General features: G+C 44.9%; 1 protein-coding gene across 4 annotated transcripts in view; it reads left to right on the top strand.

Annotated features, from left to right (window-relative positions):
* zfhx4 (zinc finger homeobox 4) overlaps positions 1-26070 on the top strand; it is an 87181-nt gene that overhangs the window by 5586 nt on the left and 55525 nt on the right. For 3 of the 4 annotated variants that reach the window (XM_050056742.1, XM_050056740.1, XM_050056741.1), the window contains exons 2-5: positions 19401-21936; positions 22464-22676; positions 23115-23409; positions 25102-25643. In XM_050056742.1, the coding sequence (XP_049912699.1) occupies positions 19447-21936; positions 22464-22676; positions 23115-23409; positions 25102-25643 (3540 nt within the window). In that variant the 5' untranslated portion in view covers positions 19401-19446. Of the gene's footprint in view, positions 1-8667; positions 8764-19400; positions 21937-22463; positions 22677-23114; positions 23410-25101; positions 25644-26070 lie in introns of those variants that run through there. The other variant, XM_050056744.1, reaches the window with a different exon arrangement.

The following is a 26070-nucleotide window of genomic DNA, read 5'->3' as shown; positions in this document are numbered from 1 at the left end:
TTAGAGCAGTTTTTCCAAATGTGTCGCACTTTTAAATTTGTTTAGATTATTGAATGCGTGGATGATTTTAAACACAGAGTGTGAGCTTACTTTTTTAATCAAAATACGTGTTTTTTTTGTGGAATCTAAAACAACAAATATGGACCATAATCACTACTTTAATTATCAGAATTAATCAGTTTTATTATTATTATTATTATTATTATTATCATTATTATTACTGTTATTATTATGCAAATACATAAACTGATATTTAAACTAAATCCAATGAAAACATCCCAGTTAAATGTTGATTTAAATCAGATCAATTTTATAGATTGCTAAACTATGAGCTCTGATGTTATTTGGACAGGATGGATCTTCTCTCCAGTTAGACGATTTAATTGCATCTGCATAAAAATCCTTAATGTCTTGAAAAAATTGTAGCCCAGGCCTACTAATAATAAAAAAAAAAAGAAAAATTTAAAAATAAGTGGAATTATGAGAGGAGATGGTCGTGTCTAATTGCAGTGAATTTCATCAGTTAATGACAGTATTGTCTCACTCTATAATAACACAATCTCTCTGGTATTTTTCTTGTCTTGCAAATGAGAGAATTTTGCAGCTTTGTGTTTGCAGAAGCCCGGGACCCTTGTTTTTGTTTTTCTGTGCGTGGCGTCTTAGTGCTATCAAAGGCTGGGTGTGTATATCTCTGCATGTTAGTTAAGCAGCTTGTAACGTTCATTTCACCCGTAGCAGTCGAGGGGAGGGATACAAAAACATATAGTGTGAGAGATGGGCTGACAGCCCTGGGAGGACAATAGCTGTTGGCTTGAAAATGCTTCTTGATTATTAAAAGCTAATGCATTTTCAGCATTGCAGCCTTCATTAAGGGTGCGGATGGAGGGGTGGAGGGCGGGGGGTGGCGAGAGGGATGAGAGGGTACTGGGAGGAGGAGAGGATGGGAGAGGGAGAGAAGGGGAGAGGGAGACAGGGGCTGAGTCTGTCCTATAACTCCTGGGCCCAAGACACATGCAGCTAGAAGATTGGCTCGGGCCTCTCCTAGGGGTCGACAATGTGTCATTTCCACCCGGGTAGATTGCCCTCTGCCTATCTGATATTAATGTGCAAATCAATATTTCAGGGATTAAATTTCCCTTCTTCATTTTTTATGGTTTCTACCTCAATAAGTCTCCCGTCTAATAGAGGAGGCTGGATGATTTAGAAGCCTTTGCTGCAGAAAGAGAGAGGGGAGAGAGAAAGAAATAGAGAGGAGCTTTGCAACAAGGCTATCGCTGCATTTTAATGTTCTTCTTCGTGGATCCCCCATAGGCCCTTAGTAAGGAGGGCTATATCGCTGCTTTACAGTGTAAAGACAGCCAATTTGGCTAAAAGGGCAGAAAGGGAAAATATGAGTCCGGTTGAATACTTAAGACGCTGTGGTAATCCGAGTAGCAGGTATTAGTGAAGGGAAGCTCCCCCTCCTCAAAGACACACACACACACAGAGCTACATCCAAACCTGCATTACCAGCCGTCATGCTTCAGCGAACAGTATAGCTCACTACACGCAGCACTGCTATAACAATATATTTTTTTCTGCTTCTCCTTTTCCTCCACGTTTCGCCTCTTTTGCATGGAAGCCCATCGACGTCCATTGGAGAGATTTACTCTCCGGCGTAATAACATCTGGCGTATGTGCGCGATAGAAATGAATCACTCTGACACAATGACCTGTGTATGATTATTGGGGTAGGGAGGAGCGTATTACCATAGTCATAATGCTGCATCTCATTGAGAGTCAACTAAATGAGCTTGGACCCTTTGACTCCCCATAGACATTCATTAAGGGACAGTGCACACAGAGGCGTCTGTCTGCCAATAGGTGTGTGTCTGTGCATGTGTGTTTATTTAATCCTCCTTCCTGTACCATCTGGTGCGTGTGTGTATGCGTGTATACGTGCGTGTCCAGCGACAGCACAGTGCGAATTGTGCCCCCCCCCCCCCCCCGCGCACACACACACACACACTCAGCCCCAAAATGCCCCCCTTCATTCAGCTTTTGCAGCAGAGCAGAGTAGACTGTTTTAACATACCCTTGATAGGGAGAGTGTCAGCGAGTGAAAACACGAAAAGAGAGGGAGAAAGAGACAGAGGAAGAGGCACAAAAGAGCTCTAATTGTAGCACGACCGCTTGGCTTCCTCCCTGATTCACGGCCATTACGATGTGAAAAGCACAACCGCCTGTCCTCCATTATCAAAACGGCAGGCCTACACACACTCTCACATCCATACACGCATACTCACTGGGGGGAATCATGTAGATTTTTTGTCTCTTATCTATGGCTCAAATAACTGCTATCATTCTGGTCACCAGCTCCGAGGAGATTCAATATTGAACATATCCTGCATTCTCCTCACACGAATAGTGGGTGGTTGAATTTACAAAGTAAAAAATAAATTCTTAATTTGAAGGTTTCCAAGCTGGATCGTCTTATTTGACTCTGATGGGGCCAAGTTGTCTTTTTAAGATTCTCCCTTTCACTCTCCTTCCTTAGGTTTTTAATAGATAGTGTTTTATGCAACATGTATTATGCAACTGCAAAGCATGTCGTTTTTGATGCAAAGAGCTATCTAACAGCTGAATATTTTAGATAGATCAAGGTGTGATATTCTCTCGGTTATGTAGTGCGTGTGTGTGTGTGTGTGTGTGTGTACGTGTGTGTGTGTGGGGTGACGGTCTGCAGTAGTAGTGTCAAGGTCTCCTGGCTCAGCGAGGCCTGTAGGGGGAGAAGCTAAGAAGTCCGCAACAGCTCAGCATTATGTCTCAAAGAAGGGGGGCTTCCTTTGTCAGCCCTGGGGCACCACCGCTAACACACACTTTCTCTCTATCACACACACTGAGCGAGAGGCGGAGGAGGGTTAAAGACTTGGAACGAGATCAAGCCCCTCCGTAGCTCCCAGGGAGGGTACTTGTGAATATTCGAGTTTTAGTGTAATTAGCACTTAATTATATTAACATATGCAAATTGTCAGGCGGAGAGCTTGTACCGCCGGTGGGTATCGGCTGAGATACAAGTGACTCTATTGTACCACCACGGCAGAAAAAAAGAATAATGGGTGTGTGTAAGGCAACCAGCCAGCAGCCAGCCAGCCAGCCAGCCCCCCGTGCTAGCACATAACCAGCTAGCTCATTTAAGTCTCTGGCTGGCCGCTTTGCCAAATTTCATTAGTCGCCATGACGACCTGGCTAATTGTGCTGACTAATGTCCCCTGATCTGTCGTCACTTGGGATGGGTGTGCATCCCCCCCCCCAAAAAAAAACATGAGAGGGGCAGATAGAGAGAGGCCCGACTGTCCAGATTAAAGCAGCACACAATGACTCCTATTTACACACGTTCCGCTTGTACGAGCATTTGCATATTCAAAAATACTCTGCCATCTTTCCTTGTCTGCTCAGTGTGTGTGTTTGCATGTGCACTCGTGCATTGGCAGGGCTGCGCGCATGTGGCAGCAATGTGTCGGCCGGGACGACACAACAGTTCAGCTGTGTGTCGTGTGTGTGTGTCAGTCTGCGTGCGTCACATGTGCAACACACTGCTGTCTGTGAAGCGAGACTGGTATGGACCCTGTGTAGCGACATAGCTGAATTTGTTTTTGATTATTGTACAAGACCGAGATTCTGGCAGAGAAAGAGCTCGGGCCTAAATAACAGGGACAAGGAGTTCTGCCTTTGAAACTTTCAGCCCTTCTTTTCATTCCATCCAAATATCTAATTACAACACATCTTTATAGCTACCCCCAACCAAGAAGCAGGACTTTCTTTTTTTAAGGGGGAGGGTGGACAAACATTTAATTTTCTGTGCTTCCCGCTAGCCAAAGGTGGATAGAGATTGGGCCTAGTTGGTGCTACTAGTACTTGCATGCTAATCCTGTTTTTTGACAGGAATGTAAACTGATATAATTGCTTTTCAGAGGCAGGAACGGCGGTTTATACAAGTGTGAAAGCACGGGAAAGGGGATTAGCATTATTTTGCATAATGCTGGGCAGGCGCTGAATGGGGCATTGAACGCTTGACTGGGTGACAGAGATGAAAGAGAGATGAAATGCTCTACCCCTCTTCTCTCTCTCCCTCCCTCTCTCCCCTCCAGTCCCTCTGTCTCTGGCCGCTGCTGCCGGTAGAGGACTGTGTTTGCTGGAGAGGACCCCGGAAACACGGGGCTGGTGTTTTTGGCTGTTTGTTCGGATGCCAGCAGATGGAGGCTGTCATGTGAGGCAATATGTATGATAATAGAGTAACTGTGGTAAACTCTTGGCTTCCTAAGCCTCCATGTATATACTAAACTGCATCCCTAAAGCACTGGAGTGTGCAATTATGTAGTGGATGGATGTGGCTCAGGTAGCATTTACATGGAAGGAAGGGAGCGGCTTTCATGGATCAAATCAAACTACACTGTTCTTACATTTTCCTTTATTGAGATGTTTGCAAAGGATTTGGTCGGATATCGTCTGGGTAGAGGCAACTGTGGAATTGCGAGGCAGGTGTGTTTCATGTGAATGCCTGCATATGTGTGTGTGTGTGTGTGTGTGTGTGAGCTGCGCTGGTAGTGGTAGTAGGCGGGGGCACAAGGGTGGTGACGCAGCTTAAAATTGCCACCGTGACTTCCATATGACCCGGCTCGACTTTGTGAGTAATTTATGATCAACCGTCATCATTGCTATTGCATCTGGCGTATGGAAATGATCCCAGGTCGAGGGAGGGGCGCGAGGTTGGGTAGTGGAGAACATGAACGCCACAAAGGCCGGTGTGGCCTGTTTTTGTTGTCTCTCATTGGACAGGATCCTCTTTCTTTGACCTTTTGCACGCCTTCCCTCGCCTTTCATATGTTAATGCCGGCCAGACCCGAGGAGGAAACGTGCTGGAGCTGAGTGGAGGAGGACAAAGACTCCCTCTCTCTTTCTCTGCCTCCTTTCCACGCTATATCTCCTCTTTTCTTGCCTCTTCCCCTCTCAACAACTTGACAGACTTTGGCATGAAAGGAAGTGAGTGCTTAGCGGATGGGAAAGGTGGGGATGGTGTTCTCGCTGTGACCTGCACCACCTGTGAGGATCAAGTGCGCTGCAGCGATCCTTGGTTATGTGTATGTGGAGTGTTATTTTGAGTGGCCCTTGTAGTGTGTATTGCAGATCGGTAATCGTTTGAGCCGTGCCACCGGTAGTGTTATAGCTCGGTCGGTTGAGGAGTGATTTGTTGCTTTTCGAGTGAAGCTAGTCGAGTTGTCATACAGGGTCTATATTTCTCCCCATCTCTCTCAGCTCTGCCAACTCCATGTTCTTAGAACCAGTAAAGTACTGTCTCTGGCGGGGTAAAAGGATACTAATATAGTTACTGCAACCCTCCCCTAACATAATACTCCAGCGCACCACTGTTGAGCATGACGTGGTTTCAGGGCTCTTCTGGCTCTGTTATGGGAAGGGGGCATGTTATCTGTAGGAAATGTAATTTTTGTCCTCATTGAAATCGTTCATTATTGAGCGCGGTTATCTAAATGTTTTTGTTGCTGTTGGTCCTGCGCCAGTCAGGATTGCGTTACCCTCTCCCTCTCTTTTTCTCCCTCTCTCATGTCTCTATGTCTGTCTCTCTCTCATCTCGCCAGGCCTTCATCAGTCTCTTAAGGGAAAATAGAAAGAGGGGGATTTTTCTCTTCCCTCTGTGCGCCGTCCCGTTCTCAGGCTCTCCTGCCTATTTTGCATCAGCCATCTCGTACAGGATATTAGCCATGGAAAAACATGGGTCTGGGTATTTCATTTAGAATAATATGTTTATTCTTTTCATTTCAAAGTGGAAATGGGGAGGGAGGGGGTTCGTAGGGTGGGGAAAGAACAATCGGGGCCGTGTGTTCGAAGAGTTTTTCTGTTTGATCTGAGGTCCTGTGGGCCCTGGGGGTGGTTAAGATTCTCAGGTTTAGGTCAAATCAAATAGGCTGTCGAAAAAATGAGGCCTCGCTCTTTCTGTCGTATTGTCTAACTGATTTGCTTTCTCTGTGGAGCTCTGTTGGTGTCTCTGTCTCACGTTCTCTGTTACTTTCTGTCTCGTCTTTCATTTGTCTTTTTTTTCTGTGGCATGGCAGTCAGGTAGGGAGTTAATCGCAAAACTTTTACTTTATTGTACACATGTAGCTTTGCTCATTTTACGTCTGTTCATCGGTGTAGACTTGAAGTTGCGGTTACCTTTCAGACTGTGACATTGCTTGTCCTCCATACTCCTCGACGTAGTCGCCATGAAGGACACTTGCTCAGCACTTCACGTCCATGTGAGTGCCTCAAAGTCCTCATCTTACATATTCAACAAAGCATTCAGCGGGCTTTCTGTTTTAGAAAAAGCTTTGTCCCTCTTGTACTTACCAACAAAATAATGCACAGTACAAAAGGTTATATGCCACATTTTATCGATTGCTCTCAGAAGTATTTTCATTGCTTTAAAAGCTGGCGAGGTAAAAACAAAAGCAGGAAGAAAAAAAGAATATGCACAACTACTTCTTCCAAAGAGAAGTTAAAAAGACAAGCTCTGAGTTAAGAGAGGAGGGGGGAGAGAAAAAAAGTTGATGAATGACTAAGTTTCTCCAGGTTTGAGAAAAGATACACCACAATAGCACAAGACGTCTCATGACAAATGATACATTCTCCCTCCTCGTTGGCCAAAGACAAAGGCGGGGATTGAAGAGGCAGAGAGCTCAGTCACAGGACAAATGCACATTAATAGACCTTGAGGGGAACAAAATAAGGAGAGAGTGATACTGCATATCAATTAAAATAACATAAAAAACTTTGCAGATGTGTTTCAAATCACCTCTGCTTTCTTTTCTAGCTCAGGTATATTATTTGTATGTGTGTTGGCATGCGCACGTGCCAGTGTGTGCATGTATTTCTCATATGCGACATGATTGGCATGTGGTATTCCTGAAGGCAATAACATGTGGATATCAAGGCCATTGGCAGGGCTCGTCAGGGAATAAGTGGCTAATTAATTATGCATGACTTGTGGGCTTAAACAAACAGTGTAATGAGAGATGAGACGAATTTACCAAAGAATTTAGCCCTAGTTGTGTGGAGACCTTCTCGGTTATTCTAATAATAATAATAATTGAACAACACACAATTCTTTTACTCTGTTATCAGTATGGAAACTTAAAAAAAAATCGAAAAATTTAAAATGCACTAAATGCCCATCCACGCTACTTGATTGTGGATTGTTTTGTAACTACAAGGATACATGAGCAGTGTTAAAAAACAGAATCTTTCCTTTTTCCAATGCAGCTCTCAGTCTGATCTAATACAGGCAAGTAAGCATGTGTCTCCACAACTCCCCCGAGGAGACTCCAGCCAGCACTATCCTTCTCAAACCCTGCCTCTTCTTTTTTTTCTGGCCTGGCACCAGCCTGTGGAATAATCTTTAATTATTTGCTTTTAAACAGAAAAAAAAATATAATAAGACTCCTCTTTTTTTTTTCCTGTGACAGTAAAGAAGAAGAGCAGAGCAGGCGCTGGAATGTTCTTGTATATGAAATTGTAGGTATTAACAGGGCCGGTTTTGTCAGCGGTTTCACTGATGTATCAGCTCCCTGCCCCTAGACTAAATAAAGAGGGGAGTTTTTGCAGTGTTTCATCCCAGTTTAGATGAGCAGATATAGGATGGCTTTGGAGGAATTGTTAAAAAAGCAAAGTATGGCTGAAGAATGGAGCTCTTCCTTAGCACAATACGCTAAACAAGTGTCAAGATGTGGTGATGGATGGTGCAGTGTTCCTCATGGCTTGTTGGAGACACTCATCCTCACACCTTTCTGTGATATTATAAAAGCAGCAGCGGGGATTTTATTAAAATACCTGAACATACAGTGATTACGTGCCCTGTCCATGATATATGTGTAATTTAAAAACGAAGATATGTACCGTATCTGTTTGAAGCTGGCTTTGCTTTGCTGTAATCTGTGTGTGTGTGTGTGTGTGTGTGTGTGTTTGAGAGAGAGAGAGATATTGCTGACTCTGTTCTTCAGCTGCCTTGTCATTGACCTCCACGGTCCCCTGGTAGTCACGTTAAGGGCAATGCAACACACATACAGAGGTAAAGAAAAAAAAAAAGAAGGGAAGACGGCAAAAGAAAGAGACCTTTATTTCATGTTGATAATTTAACAGTAAGTACACAGTGACGTGTTTTTTTTTTCCATCTCATGTTAGATTTCAATATGTTATTGTGTCACTTATATCTAATAGCAGTTATTTCCTGCAGCGAGCAGCAGGGTAATGGGTCCATTTCATCTCGGTTCCCTCTCAGCAGGCTGGCCCTGGATTTGCGTGACATGGTGTTTATTTGATAAAGGAATATTATGGTGCTAATCTAAAACCACGCTAATTACATCTGACAGTTGTTTGTTTGTAGTGAAATCCAATTAAAATGTACACTTTTCAACTCAATTGCTCATCCCCCCCTCCCCACCCCACACACCCCCCCCATTCTCTTTCTTCCCTCCCACGGTAACCAGAAAAAGAGCCTATGATGGCATAAATAACAACTGTGCTTTCCTTGTGGTTTTTGTGAGAAGAGGGCAAACTCACAACAGCTGTCAGAAAAAGGGGGTTTGTTTAAAAAGCAAATGGCTTTGGTCTAAAGTTCATTTGGAGACCTCTCTAATTAAATAGAGAGCCAAAAGCTTAAGTTAATTAGTAATTCCCTGGGTCCAGAAATTAGACCTGTCACGAGTATTCGAGCTCTTGGAAAGCCAAAAGGTATGTGTGCGTTTGTGTCTTTGTGTGTTTTTCCACAAATCCCTTATGCCTGCTCCCATCTCTGTACACAAGTGCGCCTAAATGTGTGTTCATCTGTTTTTCTTATGCTGCGAGGCCGAGCATTTTTTTTCTCTTCCCCCTGTCGAAATGCTTGTGACATTAATATTCTTTTTGTGGCGTGTCAGAGAAGTGCTTCGGAGATGTTTAAGTGAGGGGCACATAGCTTGTGGCGTCAGTCAGGATACCTGCCCTATGATTATGTTTATGAAGATAATAACAGGGCTAGGGTCCCGCCGAGTACTGTCTTTAGAAAACAGCGGGGGTTTGAACTTTAAACTTTATTGTTACCCCTGGAAAAGAACTGGAAGGTTCGGTCGCCATGTCGCAGAAATGTCTGTGCAGTTAGCAAGGTGTCTCTGTCTGTTCCTAACTGTTAAATGTAAAAGCAGATGTTCTCTTCTCTCCTTCTGCTTGACAGTTGGACAGATAAGCACGGGCTAAGCAAACACAAATAGGCTGACTTTAACACAAAAGAGAGACAAGATGTCCCTGCCTGTTCAGACCATAATAGAGCAATAAGTAGCATTTGAGACAGCCAGCAACCACACTGCTGTGGCACAATGCATGGACTAACATGTGCTGTCCTATCACTGGCTGTGCTGCTGGCATGTTTCTCGGCCACTTGATATAGATAGACATCTTTCACCAAATAGGGCAACATTTGTGACATTTTTTTTCCCCCCTTTCCCTAAAAAGGACTGAATGTTAGGCAACAAGTAGCCGGAGTTGCCACATTAGTTTGTAATGCTTAATAATAGGTTCCAAAATATCAGCAGGACTTACTGCTCTTGCAAAACTGATTTCAGTGCTGGAAAAGTACTTCATGCTTTTAATTTCCGACTGCTGTGCCTGCGATGTGGCAAGTATTTTAAGAATATATCATTGCTATTTTTTTTTTTTTTGTGGCTTAGGATAAGTTTCATGTACAAGTTGTTTCACAAGCGTCGCAGTTATCACGGCTTAAAATAAGCAGAGAATCGGCGGCTCGCGGTAGTTGATACAGTATAACCAGCCGTTTATATTTGCCAGGTGGATGTGAAATGCCTGCGTCAGAGACTGCTCTCTGTGTCTGTCTGTGAGTGTGTGCTATCCTTGACTGACGTGGACAATGTTTGCTTAACCTCTTCTGCGCTGCACTACCACGGCCTTGTCAATTTAAGTGTGTGTGTGAGTGTGTGTGCATGAGAGCGAGAGCGAGAGAGAGAGAGCAGCAATGGTAGCTTTCATTTTTCATGTTCCCAGCAGTATTTTTGCTAAACAAACCTGCTGAGAGGCAGAGTGAGAGAAAGAGAGGGGTCTGAATCAACATAAATGAGTGATATTTGTTGTTTTTTTTTCCTGTGGTGACACATATATATGTACACCCCAATAGATATCACGCATTTTAGATACCAGGCTTTGTATTTAGCAGATTATTAATTTCACTTGGCAAATAATCCCACCCTGCCACCCCGTTCGACTTGCTACGTTATTGCAAAGAGGAGGTGTGTGTGTGTGTGTGTGTGTGTGTGTGTGTGTGTGTATGGTCTCATGCTTTTGCCTCATCCAAAGGATAAGGCTGTGATTTATGTAACAGCTAAGCCCTTTCATATTGTGTATGTTGTACCTTACAAGAGCATGATGAGCAGGCTAGATTAATATTTATTTAGCACAGGCAAATCAAGGATTAAGCAGTCATCATTTTAGCACTAATCCATGTCTCTGGTGAGATGCAGAGACAAAGAGGGGCAGATTACTAAACACATAACGCCGCAAAAACCACAATTAGTTGGCGACTTGCTTCCCCTCAGCTGTGCAGGAACAGAGATGGGCAGTGGACGTGCACAAGCGCACTAAAAGCGATGTTTTTGCTTCATCGCGCTTCGGTCACTTACCTATTGTTGACCCTGTTTGTTTGCCTCACCCTGACTTTTAACTTGTAGTTCTCACCCTCCTCCTCTCTTCAAAAGAATCCCTCATTGAAATTAGCGGCGGTTTGTCTGATTCACTCATCTGACGTAAATGTGTCTCATGATCTTTCCACTGTCCGAACACACATGCACACACTCGCACACACAGAGACTGACACACATGCAAGGGCAATGAATACTTCTTTCTTAGCTCCAACCACGTGGGAGAGGGACAGTTTGCTTATACTGTGTGAGTCTTTGGGAGAGTGTGTGTGTGTGTATTACGAGTTACTTGGGAGTCTGTAAATAAAATTACATTCTTTACTAATTGAGTTAAACTGCTTTGCTGGAGATGTGGCAAAGAAAGATGAAAGCTCCCTGTGTATGTTTTGTGTTTGTACATTGCAAGTCCGTGTGTGTGTGTGTGTGTGTGTGTGTGTGTGTGTGTGTCTGTGTGAATTTCACTGTGTAGGGTGGTAATCGAGTTAGCTCTTAGCACTCTCAGGTGGTAACCAATGGGGATGTTGTGTGTGTGTCACTGTTTGCTAGCTCCGTCCTCAAGCTTCAGCGTATGCAGAGCGTCAAACGTGGCCTCGCCAAACAGATAATCAGGAGCCAGGCTCGGAGTAAAAAAGCAGGGTGTGTGTGTGTGAGTCTGTAGGGGGGCACCGCTCACACGGGGAGCAACGACAAGGAACAGCAAAGGGGCCTAAAAAGAGCATTGGAGGGCTGTTGCAGTGTAGTGAGGGGTGATTTGGGAGGGGGCTCCAAACCAGATGTGAGGGCGATTGAGAGAAAATAAAAAGAGGAGAGATAAATAAAAAGAATGGACAGACAAGTCGTGCTGCGATAGAGAAAGACAGGGAGAAGCACAGAGAGGGAGAATGGCATCCTCAGTTCCCCTTTGCCCTCCTTCCTCTCTCTCACCCGGCCACTGAATGTTAATGGCTTTTCTGCTTCACCCCCCCCCCCCTCACACGCACACACATATACACATATACACACACACCAATACCCCCCCTCCTCCAATCCCTCCCCATGGACACTGGTGCTTTGTTTGTGGCAGTGCTTCTATTCTTTCAAACTTAATTACCTTCTTGCCTTTTGTGGCGTCAGGGGCTGGAAGTTTTGCTCTGTGGCAGTGGAGGTCGTCACACATTCTTTGGCGGTGCATTCCCTTAATCTGGGGGGTGGCGGAGGTGGGGGGGGTAAAGAGAGCGGCGGAGGGGAAGAGTCTAGAGAGCGGAGCGTCTACCAGCATGAGCTTCTAAGGTGGTTATAGTACCCCCCCTGTGCACGTGTACGCACGCGTGCACGGTCATAATAGTCAGGGCATAGGCTGCCCTTTGTTTGTGCGGTTCATTTCCAATCAACCCTAATTAACTAGAGAGTGTTTCCAGATTGCCGGCAAAAGAAAAATCCCCACTTTTTTTTTTCTCGCTCCCCTCGGTCTTTGCTGTTCTGAGTTCGAGGAAGGGGAGTTAAGAAAAAAATGGAGGCATTAGCTATGTAGATTGGCTTTGCCTTTGATGCTGGAAAAATCTTTAGCAAGGGCAGTAAGTGGTGACTGCGACCCAGCAGTGTCTCACTGTTTATTTTCATGTTTCAGTTTGAGTTTAGTTTGAAATATTGCCTCTTCAAAGGCGTGAGACTTGTGCATATATTTAGACTGGACTGTGTAAGCCCAAAGTCCATTTGTAAAAATGTTACAGCCAGTCAAAGTTGTCTTTAATCCATTAAACTTTGTCTCTATGAAACTGTACACGCGACAGATAAACACTGACATTGACCTGGGATACACATCCAAGGTATTACATTGAAAAACTGCTTTATGGAAATAAATTTAACTGGGCTCTAAACTCAATAGGATGTCCTAGAGTCTTTGAGGTGGTTGCCTGTTAGCAGGAGGGCATGATAGATGTTTTCACGTCAGCCTGGTTGAAGTTAGGATAGGGGCTGGTGTAATCTGATCCTAAATCAGATTTGGGGACCCATCCATGGCTTGAGTGATATGATTCTCTTGTTGCTGTGAGAGAGAAGACAAACGCGGCCCCTGGGTTCACAGTTTGTTCTCACCTGAGTCAACAAGTTCGTTTTTGCATACTTGACTATTTTTCATGTCCTATGACGCTCTCATCTCGCATGTTGCAGATTATTTCCAAGGTCACCCAGATCTATTTTTTTCTCTAACAATGAGATATCAGGTAAGGACCTGAGGGCAGTTGGGTGTATGTTACCTGAGCAACCAATGAGACCAATTTACTTGTCATCAACCTGAGGGATAGAACCTGCATACCTACTCTAGGAAGAGAAAAAAGGGCCACTTCCGTCCTCTACATTTCCTCATTATCTTGGCTCCCCCTCCTCCTCTGAACCTTTCTCTCCATTCTTTCGCCTCCTACTACAATCCCAGATCATTGCTCATGTAGGCGTAATTTTGATTTTGATTCGCTAAAAGGCATTTTTTTGCGGAGTAGGTAATTTGTCGAACAAGATTCCTGTGCTAAATGGAGTGGGGCTTGCTTTAGGTGTCTGGGCCGCGCCTTGCAATAATGATAAGGTGTCTTTTGGTAATGAAGGTCTTTGCTCACAAGGGAGACACAGGGAAGAGGACGGGAGGACAGAAAAGGGCGTGGGGGGGCATCAGGGAGATCTACTGCATCTAGGGTCTAATATTACACCTCCAGGCAACAAACAAGGCCTGCGTGAAAACCCTTTGTGAGATTCAGAAGTAAAGAAGACAAAAAAAAAAACTTGGTCACGCAAAAGCCCTCCCCCTCTCATCCTTTTGCAATTTTCTCCCTCTGTCCTTCCTTTTAAGACTTTAAACAGAGAGCATTAGGCCCTCTTCTGTGATTGTGTGCATGTGTGCATATGTGTTTGTGCACGCACGCATCAGCGCTCTTTGATGGCAGCCGAAGCTCCCCTCACATTGTGAGGAAGGAGATAATTCCCCTCCTCCTTCATCCACTTCGTTTTTCATCCCTCCGTTTCTGCATGGCAACAAATAAACAGGTCTAATTAGACCAGAGTAGGCCTATTCATGGCACTGACAGTGGGAGATGGATGCAGGGGCTTTCACAGAGCCCTTCGCCTTTGTCTTTGGCTAACGCTTGGTGACATTTTGATAGAAGATTTGGTGTTAGACTGAGGGGCCACATGCCGAGAGAGGGATGACCTTCTCGGAGACCTAGAATGGACACATAGCCGTGGTCTCAAACTGTCTCCTGACTTTGTTGTTTGACTTTATGAGCTTTCATGGGTCACCTTAAAGATTCAGCCTGGATTTAATTTTGCCAGTTATTAGCTGTGCTCACACATGTGTCCAAACAGTTTGACAAGCAGAGAGGGGAAAAAACATTTGGAACTTCACTGACCACATCCCAAAGCACCGATCTGCCTAATTCCAGTGTTTACAGATCCTCTAAATATTCACAGCAGTATTAACAGCGCTGTCTGCCCTTGCATTAAGATATGGGACAGTTAGTGATGAAGAATTTGAACCCAACAGATCCCCGTGTAAACAAAGACGGCAGTGTGGCGACACTGCAATTACAGGTTTGGCATTTAACAGGCTGCATTTCTGGCTAATGCGCGATCGTCTGACAGGAGGACAAAAGCAGGAGGAGACCCTGACATCACCGGGAGCTCAGTACCTCAGGGTCTGCACTGTGGACATGTTGTTGTGACACTTCATGTGTTGTCAGCACACTTATTACAGCGGAACAAGCTTATAATTGACATTAGGGCTCTGTATTGGCAAGAATCTGGTGACACAATACGTATCGCGATACAGGGGTTACGATTCAATATATTGCGATATATTGTGATTTCTTTGTGAGCTGTCATTGCTAGAGGTGTGCTGTTTGTGACTACCTGTTTCATAGGCCCCTGTTCTTTGTGTTTACCCTTGCAGTGTGTTATTAAGTTGGACTGGAAGAGTCAAATGGCTTAAGATAGATTACAACACTAGACTTCACAGTCTGCACAAAATGAACCACTGCCACGGGTCTTTGCATGTCAACTATTAATTAAAAGTCTATAGGGTTTTATAGGGTTTATAACACTGCAATATTCAAGTGTATCAGTATTTTTCTTTGGTAGTGTTTGTAAGATACAGGATCCAACTACTAGCTAATCCGGAAGCGCTTTAAGAAAAACCCAAATAAGGCGGAGAGAGGAGAAAAGTTTGGAAAAAAATGAGAAAGAAAAAAAAGAAGTGGAGAAATCCCCCGCTTTAGACTGCCTCTCTGTCTCTCAGGGAGCTACTGAAAAGCAGATGGAGGGATAGAGGAGAGAGGAGGGGAGGGGGGAGAAAAACAATAGGCCAAAGAGTCCCTTAGCCCCTTTCTCCCATCAGAACTAGCAGTGTCCAAACCAGGCATTCCTGGGCTATTATTTGCCTCTCACAGGATCTGATCTGCCACTTTAATTACCTTAGTGTATGTGTGTGTGTGCGTGTTTGTGTGTGTGTGTGTGAGACTGTGTCCGTGTGCATGTGATGTGAAAGCAAGGCGACATGCTTAATTAAAAAACAGAGGTAGGAGCGGCTCGGGCCATCTCTTTTGTTCTTCTGTTAAAAGACGGGAACTGTTTCTGCAGTGTGGAAAAACCTGGGCGTCATTGTTAGTTTCCCTCTCTCCCTCTCCTTCTCTCGCTCTATGTATCTGTCTATCTATCGCTCTCTTTCAAATGAAAGTAGTCTGGTTGGTCAGCAGAGCGAAGGAAGCCAGTGGGGGAGAGAGGGAGGAAGGTTTTCTTAGCTAGCAGTAACATGATCTGCCTTAAAAGAAGCAGGAGTGGGCAGTGCTGCCGTGAAAGGTGCAAAGCCTGGGGAATGGAGGAAAAACAAAACTTTTCCATCTGTTTATTCTTGAGACAAAATGTCAGGTAATCAGCTTTCATAGAGCTGATTATGAGTTATTATATTGATCCGTGCAAGTCTGAAGACTTTGGTGTCCAAAATGTTGCTTTGAGCTCAGAAAGGTAGATGAAAATATTATATTCTCTTGATAGCAAGATCAGACATCTAATTACCTCTCTGTCCAACTAGTTAAATTAACACATGCTGAATGGATCAGAATGACTTCAAACGCCTCCACCAGGCTGCAATGCACCACATATTTTTTTCATAAGAGAGGATGGGCGAAGTTAAGAGCTAAGACTGTAGCATTTTACTTAAGATCTTGCATCCGGTCTTCTGAAAAGCAAAAAAACAGCTCCACTTTGAGTCCTCAAATGAGGGTCAGCTCTTAAAAGACACTGATATCCAACTTAAACATTAGTCACAGTGTTAGTTTGTTTGTTCGTCCTCTATTGGCGACAATTAATGGGCTCAATCAGAACCAGAGATACCAAAATAATGGACAGTTAGAGTACTGTCGGCAGGCAGTGCACGTGTAAACAGCAGCTAACCTGTTAGCATTAGGGGTGATGTGTCAGTGGCAAGTGCTTAACACATTGGCTTATCCATAAGACATAATTCCGTGCTTAAAGTGTTAGGAGATGCATAATTCATAAACCGCAGTGTTTTATGTCCGAGCTACAATTCAAAGGGGTTGCTCCCCGATGAAATAAGCAGCGAAATGACACCACTGACAAGTAGTAAATCCTGTCGTATGTGTCGCATTAGCTCTCAAACCCACTGCTTCTGAACAGCTTTACCCTCAATCACATTAAAGACAAACCTTGGTGAGAGGGACACTGGTGGAAAAATGAAATATGTTTATGTTCGACTGCAGGAAGAAGCCCGGTATGTTATTTTGGTGCCAGGTGAGCGCAATGGACGATTTAAAATGAATGAGCTGTAATTTCAGTGGATGTGGAAAAGCCTTTATTTTATATACTTTTTCTCTGCTGCCAGATTCACTTTGTTTTCTTTTCCTGTCACACGGCTGTATCTGAAATTGTGAAATTTGTGGTGAAACAGGCCGAGTGTGTGTAGTTGTGTGTGTGTGTGTTAATACCGTGCATTCTTGTGGCATGACACATATTTGGCCTGTTTCGACTCCATGCTTGTTTAGAATGCAGAGCTAATTGCTGCTAATTTCTTTGCAATCACAAGTGTGAGTGAGCATCTAGACAGGTGTGTTTGTGTTGTTTGTGTATAGAAGATCATAGCTGTTATCTGCAGGATCCGCACCTTGGGCTAAAAATCACGTGGGTTAGAAGAAAAATCAGATTAAGTGCAATGTTTGTTTTGAATCCTCTTAATCTAACGTTCGGTGAGTTTACTGTATCACGGTAGTAAGATGGATGTTGGTATTTGTCACAGAAATGTTCAGCTTTTGGCAGACATTTTTGCTCTCCATTAAGATTCTTTTAAACAATGTTTGCTTTACTCCGCCTGACTGTACATACCAATGCTTAGAACTTAATGTACATGCTACACGTCCACCTACATTTTGCCACATCCATGCTCAACAGATAAGCGCTGAAATTCATTTTCTGCTCCTTCTGAATTCTCCTTTAATCTCACGGATAGAGACACAGAAACTGAGTGAGACACAGAGAGAGAAAACATAATTTCTCTCTTTTAATCTATCACTAGTCCCCATGGAATCATCTCTGGGATATGTCAGATTAGACCTGATTATAGCGCGTGCACACACATGCACCCGACAAACACACTCACACACGTTTGATTTCATTCCTCACGCTTTTACTGTCCCTCCCACTGGCTTTGTTTAGCCCTGGATTGTTGCAGATTAATCCTCTAATTGCTTTGTAGCTTTGTTGTGAGAGAGAGGGAGTGTAGGAAAAGAGAGGCAGAATTAAGCAGCAGGTGGATTGGGTTAAAGGTTAACATGGCTCTTTAAAGCTTTCTTTTAATGCCAGCTCATTTACACGCAAGCATCTGAAAGGCGCTGGTACTGTATCAAGTTCTAAAAAAAACAAAAAAACTGGCATGCACAACTAGTTCATTTGTTGCATTTAGCTGAGCAAGAAAGCTGTTTCTTTTAAGTAGCAATGAAGCTTCAGTTCTCAAGCTTTTAGTCTGTTTTTCTTTCTCTCCTCTTATGGCTTTGTCTCAGTTGTTTTCCTCTTGTTCTTTTTAGGTGATGGGAAATTATGCCTATGATTACAAAATGAAATGACTGGGGGGTGCTGTGTGTGTTTCTGGGCTTGGGAGGCTTTTTTTTTTGTACATTGTGTGCATGTGTTTGTGTGCGCCTTCGCCGTTGCATTTGTGGCTTGTTGTGAAAAGCCAAGAGATTGAAGTAGTGAGGGGTTGAGAGATGGGCAGCCGCCCAGGATTGATAACATCTCGCTGGTATTCCAAACATCATTCCTTATGGACGCTCATTCTTTCTCCCTCTTTCCTACTCTCTCTCACGTTTTCCCTTTATAACTCTTATATGAAAAGACATTTGAAATATTCTTTAATTTCCTGATTTATTCCTGCAGCTGCACGCTCACGTTGAAAAGTTGCCACAAGCGGTGTTCTACCTCAGTGGCTTTCAAACGTTTTTGAAATGTATGGACTTTGAAATATTTTTTCAGCCCAGTACCCTCTGACCAGCGCAAAACATTTTTGGTGAAGCAAAAAGGTTCAGTGCAGCACTGTGTCAAACCCTTGAATGCTGAATTTCAAATGTTTAGAATCAATCGCTTAATTAATGGCATCAGTGATAGTTTTTAAATTAACATTTAAAAAGAATTGCATGTACCCCTCGGGGTTCCCTCATTTGCAACACACTGTTCTTGCTTCCCTCAGCTGCATGACAATATACACTTTCGTAATTTCCTTGTCCACACAGAGTCTAAGTCATACCTTCAGGGCATTAATAGGTTAATAGGTGCAGCCTAATTAGCAACTCCTGACTGGTAAGAACATGCCAAGACTGATTTAGCCAATGACTAAGGACTCTTCTAACTCCAATCCACTCTTCCTCTTAAAGGAAGACACTAACTGTTCTGCGAATAAGGTATTTGATAAACTTTGATAGTTGTTACCTCTGTGTGTTTGGTAATTTGCTCACAACTTTAGGTTATGCAAAGCTAGCTGGTACTAACCTGACACCATAATCTTTTAACACAGCATTAGCACACACAGGACACAAAAGAGGCGAAACTGCTTCTAGCTTCCAGTGTTGCACAGTGGTATGTCGATCAAAGAGTCTATTTACTAGACAATTGGGTTATTCCTATAAACTTCCCTCCTGCCGGCTGGCGTGGGAGCAGCTTCATTCATTTATACCTAATTTCCCCTGTTTCCAAGCTCTGGTCCCTGGGGTCAATAAGAGACGAAACTTTTGTTCAAGGATGGGTTTTTTTTCTGTGGTCATGGCAAGCAATCTCAGTCTGCCAGGTTTAAGACAAAGACGCAAGCGGGAGCAGTTAATATTAGATTTCTCTGCTTTTCAAAAGTTGTCATGGTGTTAGCTCCTTAACACTGGTCTTATGTCTGGAGGGTGGTGGGCTATACAGAGGTAGAATGTCATTTTGTTTTGTGCATGTAAGATGCAACTGTAACTTTTGGTGTGTAGATCAATATTTGTAACATGTTTCTCATCCAAATGAGTCTTAAAACAACGCAGTTAATACAATGTTGATTTTGGGGTGAGAATAAGTTGGAGTTGATTAGAATAATGTTAACAGTGGTTTAGAATTAGCCAACATTATCTCCTGTTAAACACCATCTACTGAATCCTAAGTCCTTTTTAATTCCTGTCTTTCTCAACCCAGGTCCCTGTTAGGCTGGATGAGATGAGATCCCTATGTAGTGGTCGTCATGGCAACTTGTGACTCTCCCCCTATGGTGTCATCACGGCAGCAGGAACATGGTGGCCAGAGGCTGGATGCTGCTGCTGAGGACAACTCCGTCGTCGCCATGGAGACCAGTGTCGCCAACAGCAACAACGCCAACAACAGCCAATCGTCGCCTGCTGCCATTGGAGAGCCAGAGAATGGCCTTGGAGAGCCCGCTGTGAGCCCACTGAGGTCCACTGCTACCCCCACCACTGTCAGTGCAACCACCGACCCTGTAACCGAACAGAGTCGGAGAGAAAGCTTTACTACCGGTAACAAAGGGAGTGTTACCGGGACTTTACCAGGAGGAGGAGGAGCAGCTTTGGGTTCGGACTGTTCTGCCCCTGCCACGTCTCCCGTGGCACCGGCAAAGGAGATCCCCTGCAACGAATGTTCTAGTTCCTTCTCCAGTTTACAAAAATACATGGAGCACCACTGCCCCAATGCCCGCCTGCCTACCACTGGAGGTCACGAGGAGGGTGAGGAGGTTGAAGGGATGGTAGGGGAGGAGAGCGAAGATGAGGGAGAGCGTGAGGTGGGTGTTGCAGAAGTGGGGGAAATGAACAGCGAGATGGAGTTGGAAGAGGATAGTGATGTGGAGAACCTGAGTGGCGAGATCATCTACCAGCCCGATGGCTCTGCCTTCATCCTGGAGGACGCCAAAGAGCAGCGTGGCAACCAGGGGGGGCTCTCTGGGCCTCTCCAATTCAGGGGCCTGCTGTCCCCCCAGACCTTCCCCAATGCCCAGGTCAGCAGTGGCCAGAGTGGCCTGAGCCCAGGGGGGGAGCGGTTGGAGCAGCCCGCTGCACCCATGTCCTTCTACCCCCAGATCATCAACACCTTCCACATCGCCTCATCCCTGGGGAATAACTCCCTAGCGTCCGACCACCCCTCCTTCCCAAATACCTCAGCTGGAGGGCTGGCGGGCGTTGGTCCCGTGTTGCACAGTTTCCGTGTCTATGACCTCCGCCACAAGAATGACAAAGACTATCTAAAGGCGGATGGTGCAGCCAAAAACTCCTGTGTGTCCAAAGATGTCCCCAACAATGTGGACTTGTCCAAGTTTGAGGGCTGCGTAGCCGATGGGCGGCGGAAGCCTGTGCTGATGTGTTTCCTGTGCAAGCTGTCTTTTGGCTACAGCCGTTCCTTCGTGACACATGCTGTCCATGACCACCGTATGACCCTGAATGATCAGGAGCAGAAGCTGCTGAGCAACAAGCACGTCTCTGCCATCATCCAGGGCATCGGCAAGGACAAAGAACCTCTTATAAGCTTTCTGGAACCAAAAAACCCCCCCAACTCTGTGCTACCCCACTACCCCACACCTGCCAACTTCCTAGGGCCAGACACGGGGCTCCGCGGCTTGTGGAATGCTTTCCACAGTGGGGAGAATGCCGATTCCCTTCAGGCAGGTTTTGCCTTCCTGAAGGGCAGTGCCAGCAGCTCCTCCAATGACCAAACCCCCAGAACCCAAACCATGCCAAAGGCTGAGACCAACCCAAACCTCGGGGGAGGGGCTGGTGCCCACAGAACCCCCAGCGGGAGTTCTGCTGCTGCTGCCACTGGTGGCAACCTGGAAGGTCGGAACTCTGATAGTGACTGCAAGGGCCACGTTAGGGACACATGCACTTTGCAACCCAATGGGCCGGACCTGAGCCAGTACCCGCATGTCAAGCGGGAGCCCGGTGCAGTTGGTGGAGAAAGTCCAGAGCAGGATGAGGATGCTTACTCCAATGGTGGTGGAGTAGAAATGGAGGTTGATGAGGAGGAGGAACAGGCCATGACCATGGCAATGACAGGCCAGCGGGCCGACAGCACCAGTAGCAAAGATTTCCCTCTCTTAAACCAAAGTATTTCCCCCCTTTCCAACAGTGTGCTAAAGTTTAACAGTGACAGCAAAGGCCCTGAATCCACCTCCTCTTCCTCCCTGACTGTGTGTGAGAAGCTGGAGATGGAGAAGAGCCGCCTGTCCACTGCCCTGGCAGCTGCCAGAGAGCGGGAGAGCAGCAATGACTCAACCAGCGAAGCCCTGGCAGGACGGGATGGGTCGTCGCCATCCTCCCACCCCCTTGACATGATGATGTTGCGCAGAGATGATGAGAGTCCTGGACCTCTGCATCAACACGCAGGAAATCCCAGTACACCTGGAACTCCAGGGACACCTGGTACCCCTGGTCCAGGTGAAGGGTCTCCAGGTAGTGGGGTGGAGTGCCCCAAGTGCGACACGGTCTTGGGATCCTCGCGGTCTCTGGGAGGGCATATGACGATGATGCATTCGCGTAACTCCTGTAAGACGCTGAAGTGTCCCAAGTGTAACTGGCACTACAAGTACCAGCAGACGCTGGACGCTCACATGAAGGAGAAACATCCGGAGTCTGGTGGATCATGTGTGTACTGCCGCACAGGACAGCCTCACCCTCGTTTAGCCAGAGGCGAAAGCTATACCTGTGGATACAAGCCTTTCCGCTGTGAGGTCTGTCGATCTAATTTTTCATCTCTGTGGACTCTATGGTTTTACCTCTGTCTTTTTTGTCTTTATAAAATTTCAGAATCATGACATTGTCCTTATTTTTAACCATTTTAGTTGGGTTTTTATTTGATAAGCCAACTTTTATCCTCGATTTAACCAAAACCTAATCAACTAATTGGTGGACATCAGCTAATAGAAAGAGTATATCATAATTTTGACAATACAGTTAAAGCAATTTGCTTTTGAAGACACCTTTGAGGCATGGGTATCTGACCAGTTATAGCGACCTATGAGGAGGATATCTTTAGTCAAATGAAAAGTCAGTATCAGAAGAGAGGAAGGAGGGAGTTAAATGTGTTTGTCTCTTTCTTTTTCTTCAACAACATCTATTACAGCTATAAAGGTTAAAGTAATCATCTCAAAAGAAATCAGAGTTTTCATACAAAATCATTCATCAGATATCAGCTAGTATTTATGATAAATGCACATTGTGTACATCATGCATCACTGTATAAATTCTTCCCTTCTAGGTATGCAACTACTCAACCACCACCAAAGGCAACCTAAGCATCCACATGCAGTCGGACAAGCATCTAAACAACGTACAAACACTCCAGAACGGTGGCAGTGAGGCACAATATAACCACAACCACGCCAACCCCGTGCCCAGTGCCAGCCTCGGTGGAGGCTGCGGTGCACCCTCGCCATCCAAGCCCAAACAGAAGCCCACTTGGCGCTGTGAGGTAATGAAACAACAGTGTCATTGTAGTGCTGTGGTAGCTACATACCAATTTGCTTGTTTCGATGTATAAACAATGAGCCAGTTATTTCCCTCTGCGTCACTATGTCTATTATTTTTCTTGGCCACATCATCTGACCTCTGGACATTATAAAACAGAGTTTCTCATACATTTTAGAAACCATAGAGAATTCGTCATCGTTACCAGAAGTCTTTTATCTATTCAGTGGATGGGGTGTGACGACAGTTGTTGTTTCATTTGTTCTAAGTGCCCCTTTTAAACATTATATAAATGGTTATAATAAATTGACCATTAATGAAAATTAATCCCAGTGATTTTTAATTTTATTAGAAAAATAAAACAATGCTTTGATGATGATAATTAAATAAGCAGAGTCAGATGTCTTAAATAATTCTATTCATCCCGTCTTCCCTCCAACAGGTGTGTGACTATGAGACCAACGTGGCGCGGAACTTGCGAATCCATATGACCAGCGAGAAGCACATGCACAACATGATGCTGCTGCAGCAGAACATGAAGCAGATCCAACACAGCCTCCATCTGGGCCTGGCCCCGGCTGAGGCAGAGCTTTACCAGTACTACCTGGCTCAGAACATGGGCCTGGCAGGTGTAAAACTGGAGAGCCCGGCTGGCAGCAGCGGCCCAGACGCTCAGATGATGATCAACCCGTTCCAGCTAGATCCTGCAACGGCGGCTGCTCTCGGGTCTGGTCTAGGTGAGCGATACTAGTCAATTAAAATGCAAAGAAAGTTTTGTTGAGGGTGTGACACAGTATTTTCTTTTTTTAATATATTTGCCCTCAAGCTTGTTTTTATCGGTTTCTTTGTCTCATCTTTCACTCAGTTTTATGTGTTTTGTGTCGTATATCTGATGCCATCTGGGTATTGTTTTTATCTCTGTGCCTTTCCTTTGTTGCTCTTCATTTTTCTTCCTGCCCTCTCACCTTCTCTTTTTTTGCTCCCATCCTTTTTTTACCTTGCCCCCCTTTGCCGCACCCTCTTCTCTTTCTCTTCCTCTCTTATCTCCGCTCTCATATTGTCCCTCTGTCATTGTCTCCTTTCTTTGACCCCTCTTGCTGATTAAAAAATGATTATGAGACGCCACATGAGAATTATTCTTAATCTTTCATTTGTAATTTTCTTAAGTCAGCTTAATCCCCCCCCCCATACACACCCCACCCCACCTTCGCTCACCCTGGAGAGAACTCACACACATGTACACACACGCACACACACATACACACACTCTCACACAGCAGGAAGCGGATTCCCGTAGGAGTGAGAGAGATTTAACAATGACCCTGCAGTGTTACACACCCACTCCCTCCTCTAGTGTGGAGGTCACAGCCCAGCCAGCAGATGTACTCTCAGTGAATTACACTGATAACACACAGCTCCCCATAGTGAGCGCAGCTGTACATAGGTTTAGATGGTGGTAGAATATTTATGTATTCAAATACTGGCGCAAAAATGCACACATGGGCGCAGGATGAATATATGTGTGCATGCAAATTTAGATATACACACTCTTAATATCTGCTCACTTTTGCGTCGTCATTCAGCTGAAAGTGTGACACACAAACTCATATTTAGTCATCGACTAATTGAGGGAATTATACTTAATCTGTAAAAAAAAAAAAAAAAATCAGATTCAGATGATGTGTAATTGTTAAATCCTCTGCGCTCCAAACACAGTGTTGTGATATTATCTGAAAAAAAAGACATGATTAGTTTTGGTAACATGCATAGAGAGACAATGAAGGGATCAAACGAAAGAGTTAATTACATTTCTATGAATGGCAGATCTTTTCTTTTTTTTTTGTCCCAGGGTGGGCGGGAAGAAGAAAGAAAAAAACTTGTATAATGCATTGATCAGCTTTTCAAATCTGTGCCTGGATGTGAGAAAAGCCTGCAGCCCTAAAACCGTTGTCCCACCATTGCTGAGAGCAGTAATTAAAGCTACCTGATGAGCGAGTTAGCAAGTTGAAAAGGATGATTGTAATTGATCCTGATTCAATCCTATTAGGGTTTTTTATAGACAAGACTTTGTAAGGAGCCCTAGTCCTCTGCGAGGCTTTATTTTATCAAATCCTTTTGTGTGAGAGAGGCCTGCATGGAGGACTCACTTTTCTCTCCACGCTTAATTTCATTAAAAGAGCCTTTTCTCTTTCTCTCTATCCGTTATCCCTCCGTATGCATGCCAGCCTTTCATTTTTACCCGAGCTTTGTTTTCCTGCTCTTTGTTTTTATGTACCATTCGTCCTTCTGTGCACACTGCCTGCCTTCTATCTGACATGTTATGCTCCTGTGCTTCCATGTATGTAATCCTGATGAAAGCTCTGCCTTTAAACACCGTTCTGTGTTTCTTTTTGCCGTCTAACCTGCTTTCTCGCTCATTTTCTCCGCAGTGAATAGTGACCTCTCAGCGGAGTTGCGTCTTGCCAGTGGTCAACTGATGGCAGACGACCTATCTCTGGTGTCCTCGGGTGGAATGGGTGGCATGTCCTCATCAGACCCCTCCCTCTCCTCCCTGTCGCCACCTATCAACGACCCCTCGCTGCGCCTCTACCAGTGCGCTGTGTGCAACTGCTACTCCACGGACAGCCTGGAGGCTCTCAACGCCCACGTCAATGCCGAGCGCTCTTTGCCCGAAGAGGAGTGGCGCTGTGTGGTTGGCGACGTCTACCAGTGCAAGCTTTGCAGCTACAACACGCAGCTTAAGGCCAACTTTCAGCTGCACTGCAAGACGGACAAGCACATGCAGAAGCACCAGCTGGTGGCCCACATCAAGGAGGGAGGCAAGGCCAACCAGTGGAGATTAAAGTGTGTGGCCATTGGCAACCCTGTGCACCTCAAGTGCAACGCCTGTGACTACTACAGCAACAGCGTGGATAAACTGAGACTACACGCCACCAACCAGAGGCATGAGGCCGCCATCCGCCTCTACAAGGTAAAAACACATTATGATTCTTGCAGGACCCTGATTACACTGAATAACATACAGCTCAATACAGCTGTAATGGCATTCCTGCTGGTATACATCTGAGGGGAACACGACTCATTTTAAGATCACATTGAGATAAAGCACACATGTTTGTGTTTATAAAGAATTTGCCCCCTCTCTTAACTGCAGTGTCACATGGATATAAAGTTCCCATGAGAATGGAATGACCGAGATAGAAAAGGTCACTGTCAGAGCGCCCAGGATGATTTCCTTCGGATATGGGTATATGTCCTGCTTCTTATGACCAGCTGGCACTACTGTCACTGTTAATTACACACAAGTCACGTACTGTCAGCGGGTTTCACATGTTTTAAAGTTTTGATTATCTTCAGCTGTCTTTTCAGCTTGTTTTTTTCCCCCCGCAGCTGTAAAT

The sequence above is a fragment of the Epinephelus moara genome, chromosome 11, assembly GCF_006386435.1.
Source record: "Epinephelus moara isolate mb chromosome 11, YSFRI_EMoa_1.0, whole genome shotgun sequence".
In the NCBI taxonomy this organism is placed as follows: domain Eukaryota; kingdom Metazoa; phylum Chordata; class Actinopteri; order Perciformes; family Serranidae; genus Epinephelus; species Epinephelus moara.
The sequence above is the reverse complement of the archived record's forward strand: the minus strand, read 5'-3'. Positions and strand labels throughout refer to the sequence as shown.